This window comes from Athene cunicularia (genome assembly GCF_003259725.1).
Source record: "Athene cunicularia isolate RWA chromosome 6 unlocalized genomic scaffold, athCun1 chr6_part1, whole genome shotgun sequence".
NCBI classification, from domain to species: Eukaryota; Metazoa; Chordata; class Aves; order Strigiformes; family Strigidae; genus Athene; species Athene cunicularia.
The window spans coordinates 9,103,569-9,115,442 of NW_020799105.1; the positions used below are offsets into that span (position 1 = coordinate 9,103,569).

Sequence of the window (11,874 nt, forward strand, 5' to 3'; positions counted from 1 at the left end):
CCCCCCCTAAATTTGGCTTAATTCTTTCTGTTATATAATAAATTTCATAGGCTATGATAATTCATCGTATTGCAAAGTGTACATAGGGTTTTATTATTTATGGGGCAACTAATAGCCCAGGGAATCCTTTGAAAAATTACATAGATGTAAAGTCTTTGGAACTTACTATTGGATGGAAAAATTTCTGCCCATGAAGAAGCATGAGAATGTGTGTATCTCTGTGTTCTTTTTTTCTCTCTTGGGAGTGGCCTACTGTCTTCCAAAATGGTTTCTTTTTGTTATTCTGTCTTATCCTTTTCACTATCCAAAGTAATTTTTACATTACAGTCTTTCTTTATAAGATTTAGTCTTAATGCTTAAAACTGGTTATTATTTAGAAATGGCACAGTGAATGCTAACATCTTTGTTTTGCTTTTATAGTATGGTAGCAGGGGTGAAGATATGCAGCACAGACAAAAATGGAATTTCAGTAGCTGTTGTTTAATAAATAACTTGAACAAGTATCCACATGCTATTTTTGTAGGAATCTATACTATTTTGCTTACACTAATGCTTAACGCATGGTTATCCCATATTCTAGAGCAGAAATAACTAGCTAGATCGGTTAACTGGTCCAGCTGAGTTTAATAATTGTGTTCAGATTGATGTGCTTCCAGAAGGCTGCTAGGAACTGAAAATTCTGCGGAGACTTTAGGTTGCATTCCTGATACTATGATAGTTAATGGCTGAATTCCTATTACTTCCACTTTTCCTGAGTCTGAAAAAGTACATGAGTTTCTTAACTTGATTGTAAAATAATACATAGTACTTTATGGATGACTTTTAATAATATTTGAAGGGACATTTTAAAGCTTAAATGAAAATTTAAATGCTGTCATTCTTTTACTGTTTGATAATATGAGTGATACTTCCCACACCTGAAAGATTTGATGTTTTTTACTGTAGGTGCTGTTGGCAATAGATGCTCCCAGAAGACACAAGGTATCAGTACATGTCCTTGCAAGGGAAATGGATTCCTGTAAGTATTGTTCTGAATATAGTATGTAATCAATTCCTGTTCAAGCAAGCAATAGTTAAATATATCCATTTTATAAGTTTTCTTCACATGGGTGCTTTGAATTTTCTGATTGATATTTGTGACCAAGTTCTTCAGCCATTCTGAAGTAAACTGATATTAAAACAGTATATCTTAAAATACCACTTATTTTTTCAACAGGATATTTAAAAAAAGAATAAAGTCTGTAGTAGTTCTACAGGGAAGAACAAAACTAGAATTTGCAGTTATCAGTGCAATGTGTTTCATAGTTTTTTTTTTTTTTTCCTGACAAGCAATGAATGTCTGAAGTTTTATTCAAGCACTCTCCAAAAAAACCCCAGAACAACAAACAACCACCCTCTGGGAATGTCAGACATTCTATTTAAAATTAAGAAAGTCAAAGTTTATTCGGGTTTTATTTTAAAATAGTCTAGCGTAGCTGTGCATTGTAATCTATTGTTCTATTTTAGAATTCAAGAAGGAAAAGATTATAAGTGTCTCTGGTTAATATAAAGAAACTGAGAGGAAAAAATTCTATGTTGTTTTGTGCAGATTTTTCACCAGTTTATACTGGGCTTAAATTCCAACATGTAACTGGTTCCAAAATTGAGAATATTAAAGGTTTGTCTGTAGAACAGAAAGAAGCAGATAGCTGTGTGCCTGTTAGGAACCTCCTTGCAGTTTCAGAATGACTGACTTTTATGGTACCCTGGAACTTGTAAGTCTGCAGCTGAGTAAGGAAGACTTGCTTTAAAACATCTTCCCAGTTTTCATGACTAATCGTTGTTGAATATAAATAGCTCTAATACTTTTCCTATCCAGAGAAAACTTTTTAAGTGTAGTAACTACATTGCCAGAATGGTTTATTATTTGCTTGGAATGGTATCTTCCCAAGACAAGGGTGAGCACAGGAGACAACCTAAGTGGTTACTCTTTACAGGGATGATAGCAAGGTATTTTCTCCACAAGTCCCCAGTCCCAAACCATTTATTCTGGCATGTGGCCTCTCTTCTGACATCAAAGAGAAGTTGGGACTTTAATGCACTTCCCGTGAGTCCAAATGAAGTATTCTTCCAAGGGCAGGTGCCCATCCTCTAGAAAACAACACAAAGGAGGAAGTGTAAAAAGCTTCCCAGAGAGAACCCTTTCTCCTGGAGGCAGTCACACCATTTTCTCTGAGAGTGGGAAAGAATTGGAAGCAGTAGAGATCTGGGATTTTAGGAGGGAGAAGCACTTGAACTCCCAGGATGAAGATTAGGGTTGAAATTTGAGTATGGAGGTAGAAAGGAGGTTTAAGAAATTTAAGACTAGAAGTTCTTATGGACAAGTGGATTGGATGCAGAAAGAAATTTTGGGGGGACTGGAGTAGGGCATGCATGGGGACAGGCAGGGAAGAGTTGGGGCTACTATCCAGAATTTTGGTATGTGGAGTAACCCTCACGCTTCTAAGATGTGCTGTTGCGTTGCTTTTGTTGTATATAGCACTGGTATTTACTACTGTTCTCATAATTTATACTGAAAAACAGTTTTAAGTATTCATTGATTATGATTAGATTAGCAGTAGATTAGCAATTTTTATTTCTAAATTCTGTCTATGTATAAGTAAAATGAATAAAAGCCACTACCTCAGCACGTGTTCTCAAGTCAAATAATGGATTAAGCTCTTTGTATTTCTAAAGACAGCCATAAAGTATAAAAGCAGAATTTTCAGAAAATCTTAGTTAGAAATACTTTAATAACCTGTGCTTTATATAGATACCTGTCTTATAAAGAAAACAGTTTATTATGTAAAAGGTACTGATTAAATTATGGTCCTGAATTAATTTTGATGATGTTAAATAGGCCCTGTTGTTGGAGAATTTCCATGCCAAAATGATGTGAACCTGGCACCAGCACCACCACTACCACAGGTAAAAAAGAAGTAACACACAAAAAATCCGAGACTGTATTCTTAATATGGAAGTATAGTTACCATTAAATATAAATTTATAGGGAGAAACAAACTCCAACAAACTTTCATCATGCTGTTGTGGGGCTAACATTTCAACTCTTTTCCACATGCACTGTCATTCCCAATAACATTAGGGATTTTTTTTTAATTTTTTTTTTTTTTTTACTTTTTAACAGTCTGTCCTGTTAACTTTATTCCTTCTGTTCCATTGAAATGGAAGCTAATAGTAGTGAACTCATGAGTTCTACACTATGGATTAAATACAGATTATTATTGTCTGAAAATACTGATTGTATCTGATCAGATGTATCAAGTGTCAAGAGAAGGATGCATATGCATCAATAAATATATAATCTTGGATTAAAAAAAACCCAAAACAACCAAAAACCAAAACACAAACCACCACCAACAAAACCAACTATCTGGTAATTATCTTTAAGCCTAAAATATTAATGCACGTTCCTGTCAATGTGTAACCTGTGAAGGAAGCAGTGTGAGAAATGCTATTCATACAAGTGTTACGTATTTCACTGTGTGGTTAGATATGATAGCACTGGTCCCTTACTGGATGCTAAATTAATTTTCTTGAAGAAGGATGGTAGTGTTTGTCCCAATAGATAATTAACTTTTCTCAATGCATTAGTAGATCTGTGCTCTTATTCAGCCCATACAGGTAAAATAATCATCACGTGTGGAAATTTCTCTATGAATTACATGTGGATATATTAGCCATTATGAGTGAAATGTTAAAAAGTTACTTTTTTACTGTAACAAAAAATAATAGCTCATTGAATTGCTATTGTTTTTATGATCTTACCTTGATATTCAAAGGGTAGCTGGGATGTTCTGAAGCAGAATTTGTAAATTAAAAGACAAGCTCTGCATTTACTAAAGTTCCTGCCATTATGAGTAATGCAATTTACTGCATTATAACTATTGTTTTAAGTTATTTAGAGTAAATATGAAACGATTTATTTCATAAGACATAACACTGTATTTTGGGGGATCCTGTAATAATGAATCACTAATATTGTAGAAACGAGCAAGAAAGATGTGTTCATATATAGCTGTAGCAAAAGTTAAAATGAAAAGAGAGGAATTTCTCACTTTTCTGATTAAAGATATTGAGCAGACTTTTTCTTGCGTACGCTTCTTTGCAGCCAAGTGTGATTGAAAATATGACAGAATTCAAGCGCAGCCTGCCACTTTTTCCACTGGTGAAACCACATATCAATTTCATGGCTGCAAAACTGTGAAGAACCCCAACGGATGAAGAAATGCAAATGATCAGTACTGACATGGTTTCAGGGGACTTCATGATGAACAAAATTATTAAAGATCATTAGGATAAATGGTTCTGTCCGTTATGAAAGTCCTGAATTACTTCTTGGTTCGTTTGACAGTAGCTGTGTGTTAGGGATAGAGAGTATAAAAATCAGTTGTGGTCATGTGTCATTTATATTACAGACAACCTGTTGAAAATGAAAACCAAAATCAACTGAAACAGTAATAATAGTAAAAAACTTGTAGATGCAGTATATTTTTAAAATAGCATATCCCTTCAAATTTTCATTTTGATAAAATAACCCTCCAGAGCAAACCAGATTGCTTTGAAATGTCCTTGTTACTCCTGAAAAACACCATTTAGTATCCCAATAATTATCTTATTTGGGGCTGGAGGGGGTGAGAAAAATAGGTCCTTTTTGAGATGGGGTCAACAATTTTTCTTAAAAATAGAGACTTCCACATTTTTTGAAGTGACATGTTGAATGATACTTTTTTTAACTGATCCTTAATGCAACCAACATATTTTCTATTTAAGTTTTATGAAGACCTGTGGGAGAAAATAAAAGGAAATTTGACAACACAATAGTAAGTGAGAGAATTGTGTTAATGAGAATAATTGAAGATATGGGCATGATTTTAATGTTTCTATACAAATTTGGGGACATTTTATATTAAAACTAGTAAAATGCTGGAAACACTTTAATAGTGCATCTTATTTTTGTTATCAAAAATGCTGTCCCAGTCTCTTGATACTGTCAACATCCTGTTCAGTTTTTCAGTGTTACTGTGAATTGTTTCCATTTGGTATATAAAAATACTTTATTTGGTATCATTTTTTGTTTTCAGTTGTGAATGTACTGATGGAGAACTCAGTCTGTTTTGCCTCAAATGAATGTTAGCTCTCAGTCCAGCAAAGTACTTAGTAGTGCAGATAAGCACGTGTTAGTTCTTGACTCAAGAACAGGTGAATGTTAGATATGGGCCCCGTGATGGATCAGATACATCATGGTTCTGATGAATCTGTGTGGGTTCTTGTCCTTCAGGAAGGCTTTTGGGACAGTGCAGTACTGGGTTAGCAGTACTGCTATAGCAGGGTGTAGGTCAGGTTACATCACAAAATGTTTGTTCCTCCTACTTTTAAGAAAGCTGCACAAAACCCAGAAGGATCAAGCATTACACTGAAATACTACTCATATATATTCCATTATTTAGTAAAATGGTAAAACAATATATGGTGTCTAATCTTCACCAAGTTTACTGACTTCTACAGAGTGGTCTTGTGCTTGGGACAGCCCCCAAATAGAAGAAAGTAAGGGAGAATCTTACTAAGTTCTTCTACCTGTTTGTAATTATTCAGACAGGATAGAGTATGCAAAGCACTGAAGATACAAAATCTGCTCATCAGGGATGTTACTGAGTTTGCTGCTTATTAAAAGAACCTGAAACTAAGGCACTGACATGACATGCATGCTGTTGTACATCAGAATCGCGGTGTATACAATAGGGCTGTTCTTGTCATTGATAAATGTGCGTTCTGAAGACAACTTAAATGAATGCTTGATAGGGTAAAGGCCTTAAGTTGCGTTCATCTGTGAGTCTCTTCCAATTGAATAAATACAGTGTATTTTAAAAGCTTACCAGCACATGTTTGAACATCTTTTTAATAAATTTGGTGATAGTTTGTGATGTAACCTGTTGCCAAGGAAGGCCACTAGCATTTTTTTTGTAGCCTGAGAAGAAAAAAAATTAAACATAGTATAAGCAAAACCAGTAAAGGTGTGTGTTGATGATGTTTTTGCAGGATCCTTCAAGTAAAATGGGCTTTTAACCCTTTTGCATTTTACTTTTGTTTATAGTTTTCCTTTAGTAAAAGTATTTGTATTATATATATTAAAAGTTTTGACAACATATTATAAAAATATATATTTTGGGATTTAGTATTTAAACATACCACTCTTACGGTGAATAAAATTAAATAGCTTCTATTGTGTGTAAAAATAGATAGATATATATATTAATGGAAGTACTATCAACTCTAATTTTAACAAATTATATAAAAAAAATTGGAATAGCAGTGTATTTAACACAAGCTCACATATCATGTTTTCCAGAGGAAAAAAATGTAGAATTTCAAGGTTCTGTGACTGGATGTGGAAACCCATGTAGCTTTCCAGCAACTCTTAATTGCTTTCAAGTGTTCTCCAGCATTTTACAGTTTCTGAGTTTGATATAGCAGTAAATTTTGATAAACTCAGGCATACTAATGGATTCATTTTAGTGGATCCAAAGCTGCAGTGTCTACAAGCAATAAAAAAACTACCTAGAATACACTGTAATTCAATTTTAGTGCTTGTTAATTAGTTTATGTAAGAAACCATAAATTATTATTACATAACTGTAATTTTTGCAAGTGCTATTTTAAGCAGTTGATGTGGAATTGGGTGCATGTGACACAGCCAGTATGACAGAGTGCTAGAGTTATTCTGTTTACAATAAACAATCTGAATTTAGTGTTTGGAGTTCTTAATTTGTTTCATTTTAATTTTTTGCATACTGGTAATGTTACATCTATCAGTCTGTGCATGTTTTTTATTATACGTTAATTGTGATTTTCTGCTATTCAGGTGCTTGGAATAGTTAGGCATTGCTGGAGAAGTGTTCCCAGTTGCTTCTAGGGAAGTTTCAGAGAACTTTCCCATGTGGCATCCCACACCTTTTAGGTAGATCCACCTCTGTTGCTCTCCAAGTGTATGAAAAATTAATAATAGAAGTATTTGCACAAGACGGGATTTTAATTATCAGATCTGAACTTGTAAATTCAGAGCATCACTGCAGCCAGACTGAATCGTGCCTAGTACAGCTTTACAGTGTTGCTTTTGACAAATTAGTTTTCTTGGTCATTTTCTTTTAGTTTATGCACACCAGATTACCTTTCAAAAGATTAGGGGTAATTGTGATTGTTAGTACAAACAGTAAATAATATCAGTTCTGAATTCTGACAGCATAAAGATACAAGTCAGCAGGCACTTCACTTCTGCTGTTCTAATGGGGCTCCTTGAAGTAATATCCTGCAGTTAGCAACGTTAAAAGAGGCAGGTTTTGTCGTTGGCATTGGGAAGAGTGGTTGGCATTCTCAGTGGAGAAATAAAATGCCCACAACTCACCTGGAAAATTATTTGTCCACAACATCAGGGCTCTCTTTCTCCACTCCGAATCATTAGGGTTTGGTGTAAATCTTGTCTCATTGTCTTTATTCTCATTTGCAAAAGATCAAGCTATCCAACTTTACTTCATCTATTACTGTTGGCCATAAAAAATGCTTGAGCTTTTTCAGAACATTGTTTAAGTGCTTGGATGTGAACAGACCTTATTGGTAATGAGTTCTCCAGTATAATCATTGTGTGGTAAAAGCATTGCCCAGCTTTGTAACTTCATTTATTATTTTCTAGCTCTTGTTTTAAAACAAGGCCAGCAGAATTTTAATCTACTTTCTCTGTATCATTTAACTGGTTAGTATGCTTTTGCTATAGGTCTGCTGTAAAGTCAAAAATCATTATCTTCTACACCTTTCTTCATAGATTTTTTCCATATTTTTTCAATAGCTGACCACTGAACTGATTTGGTAATCTACAATGACACCTGGGTCCTTCTCTTGAGCTGATACCTAATTTGATATTCAAATTGAACTCTGAAATACTTTGTTTTCAAATCAATTTTGAATATTGTTGCTGCATGCTGCACAATACAAGGCACCTCTGTGCTATTTTAAAGGCAGAAGAAAACAGAAATTACCTTTCATGTGTTTTCAAAAGAAGCCTGACCTATGTAGATTCTGCTAGAAGGCTTTTATTTGAAACAGTTCAATCTGTTTTACCATTCAAAGAATATACTCATAGTGTGTGCTGTTGGTGGAATATAACATTTATAGTGTGTGAAATCTGAATTGCAATTTAAAGGGAGAAAGTGTGTAAGACCAACAGCCCAGCAGAATGGGAAATGTCGCAATTAAACCAATTTATTTGAACTCAAGCATCTAAATAGAATTTAAGATTGAAAATATTTATGCTTCTTAAATTGGTATTTCTAAGCCACCCCAAGACTGTTAACTAAGAGTGCAGCATTAAAGGATGTAGGAACCACACTGCTGAGCATTTGCTGCTGTTAACTTTTAGGACTCCCTTTTTAGTGATGCAGTGTAAAATTCCAGATGAAATTTCTTGACTGTGCAATGGATGAGGGAAGATACATGGCACCAAGGGGACTTCAGTTTACTGTTGCACTGAGCGAGGAAGTGACTAGGCTTAGCCCTTAGGGAAAACCTAGTGAGAGTTTAAATCCTTCATCTTTCTGAGGATTTGCCACCGTCTTACTGTGTGTTAGATGTGCTTCCTTCTGCTTCAGATTTCCATTACAGCTTTTCACTGCCTGCTTGGCTTCCCTTTCAAGAAGGGGAGCAAGGAATTGTGTTACTTTTCTGGTGACTGCCAAAGATACATAAACTTTTTTACTGGAGCAGCAGCTGGAACCCATGACCCCCTTCCAGCCCTCACCTCCACCGGTACACAGACCTGGGTGTCCCGTAGTACATGTGGCACATGCATGCACATATTCTGGTGGTGAATGCTTACTCTGCAAAACTGGAACAGGCTCAACAGAGGGGAATGAGGAGGTTCCCAACCTAAATTACTGACCTCCTGGGAAGCAGGAGAAACAGGCTAGAGAAATGTCTAATAGAAGATGGAAATGAAGTAGATTTTTTTTTTTTTTTTTTTAACTTGCACTAACCACTGAGTTGTGGCATAGAAGAACATGCTTTTTATATGAAGTCTGTTGTGAAGGACAAACTGATGGGAGTGATAGAAGATAACCTGCTTGTGAATTCCAGGGAGATGTAGGAGATCAATACTGATACATTTTACATGCTTAAGGCTGACTGATTTATGTGCACAAATGGTATTCTGGGATATGAAATGTAGAAAATGTGCGTTCAAATGTTAGTGAAAGCTGAGACTGGGCTTTGAAGATCTAAGTTTTTGATGTGATGAGTTTTATTGGACAGGGGTCTTAAAAATTTGCTTAGTGGTGCATTTCATAAGGCAATGTTGGAACCGTTTTAAAACACCAGAAGTGTGTAAACATTTCACAGCCATAGTGCTCAAAAATGGTTCACTTGGTGTTCTTCAAACTTTCCAGCTTGTGTTGGAATGAAATAAGTTTAGCAGGACAGGTTTCAGTGCAAATGAATATTTGCGCATGTATGTAAAAGACGGGGAAGTTCACAACAGATTAGTGCCCACGGGGGCTCTGGAGTCAGTAAACTGTCAAAGGGTTCAACGCTTTATCTTTTTGTTATTACAGTAACTTTTAGCCTGCTAATATTTGTGCATCCCAAGCCTTCTGCAATATGGGGCGGGGGCAAAAAGTGTTTCTTATGACCACTTACTGCAATTGAAGTTCTGTGTTTTGATTGTGAGGTACCAGTATCATTCACTGGCACATACCTGTTAAGGGTGAAGCTTCAGGTATCTGAAAATAAATTATTCAGATAATTACTCTGTTCACAGATTTGAATAATACTCATTTCCAGATAAAACTGTAGGAAGAGAAAGTAATTGTCACAGTTCTGCAGCATTAAATGTATTTTAGGAACACAGGAATCTGTACGTATAACTGGTTCTGGCATTTCCACAAGCTGATTGTTTAGTTATGTTACTCTTTGTATCATCTTCAAAGGCAGAGATGTCAACTCTTCATCTCGCATTGCGTCATGTCTCTCTGACCAAGGTGAGGTGACCAGATACTTCCATTCGTCACATCAGCCAAGAGTGTCATTGATGTCCCTTTCGCACTGGCATGCACTGGATGTGGGCTGCATGCATGTTCTAGGTTATTTTTTCTGTGATTAGAACTTCTAATCATGGTAACCTGTATCCATAAAATTATACAAAGATGGTATCTACAGTATGTCTAAGCCCGGAGAGCCAGGCTGGACTGCTGCTGAAGCTCAGCAAAGTCAGAGATTTAAGCAAATAGAACTGTTTCAGAAATAATTTGAAAACAGGTGCTACTCAGCTGCAGCAGGAGACTGATCTGCTGTTGTATGCACAGTATGATTTCATTGCTGTGAATAATATAATAAATGTACCTTATGCAGCCTTTTCCTGGAAGTAGGCATATTTAAGAGTGGAATAGCTTGTAGGCATTGTGTAACTTGAAGAATGCATATACAAAGAATGCTTGTAGCTTGGATTTTCCACTTGAATTTAGATGTCGGTAATCATTAGTTTAAACATGTTATGAATGTGAAAATACAGAAGATTGTATTAAGCTCAGTGTATACAAAATATAAGTGTGAGCTGGGGTGCTTGCCCGTACTATGAGCCATTTAATAAAAGTTATGTTGAAATGGAAGATAATGCATATAAGTCAAAAGCAACAAGTTGCATGCCATTTTGCACTTCTTGTCTGATAATCATGTCTATCTGTCATGTCGTTGTGTATAAATCACAAATTCCTCTGAAAAGGGGTCGTATGTTATGTCTGTAAACTACCAATGCACAACTGTGGCACTGTATTGCTAGTAATATGTATTTGGCTTTTGTAAATGTTGAATTTAGTAATTAAGAGTGAATACAAGACCTTATTTTCAGGACAACTTAGTGTCAGGACAGTCTTAAGTTTCTTTGAGCTTTGAGAGCAGCAGCATAAAAGTAGCAGAAACTCTTACTAATTTTACTAGCTCTACATTCTCTACCAAACAGACACAAAAAAAGGTAGTTGAGATAATTAGTAACTAAATACTTAAGATGGCCTGACAACTGGTGTAAATGTGTTGCCTTGCAGCATATTGATAGCCCTAGATTATAAAATACATCTATCTTAACAATGGTTTTGGTATAAGCTCTGACTAGTCATTTAAAATAATCTTAAATACTGTTGGAATAGTTTTAATAGCCCTAGAAGTCTTGTAACATTCATGTGTGTTCTTTAATTTGAGATCCAGATACAGTGTCTCAGTCTTTAGTATAGAGTCTTGTAGTTTCATAGCTTGTTGGACTGAGCTTTAATTTGGTCACAGAAGAGATCTTCTGTGACAGAGATCTGTTATGAAGATGCCAGAGGAGCTAGCTGCCTTGCTGTTCCCCAGGAGTCACACCATGCAAGCAAAAAGATAAACCCCAAGATAATGTATATCTACATTTGTAAAGTATGTGTTTGCAGTGTAATTTATCACTTTTTCTTAAGCTAAAGTAAATAATATACCTTCTCAGAATTGTGTGAGAAGATTTTATGTATCTGGTTGTCTGGCAGAGGTAACTTCAGAAAATGGACTGCAACACAAAATCAAAACAGAGTGTAGATTTATGTGTATGTTTATATAAGGGTATAAGAGATAGCAAAATCAGTAAGGTTAAACTATTTTACATACTGTTGGCAATTTCTGGTTCATTGAACATGCTGAGGTGCCCTCATAAGTGATACCAGAAATGTACTGCCACCAATGTGCACAGTCATGGTAGACTGGTATTACGGGAGAGAGATGGCACAACTGGGAGAGGTATAATGAGAAGGGATAGCACTACACTATCCACAGACCAAC

General features: G+C 35.5%; 1 protein-coding gene across 2 annotated transcripts in view; it reads left to right on the forward strand.

Moving 5' to 3' along the window:
• IDE (insulin degrading enzyme) overlaps window positions 1–11,544 on the forward strand; it is a 62,474-nt gene extending 50,930 nt beyond the window's left edge. For both annotated transcript variants that reach the window (XM_026851106.1, XM_026851107.1), the window contains exons 22-24: window positions 946–1,018; window positions 2,879–2,946; window positions 4,148–11,544. In XM_026851106.1, coding sequence (XP_026706907.1) covers window positions 946–1,018; window positions 2,879–2,946; window positions 4,148–4,243 — 237 coding nt within the window. In that variant the 3' untranslated portion in view covers window positions 4,244–11,544. The remainder of the gene's footprint in view (window positions 1–945; window positions 1,019–2,878; window positions 2,947–4,147) is intronic.
• Window positions 11,545–11,874: the final 330 nt, after the last annotated feature.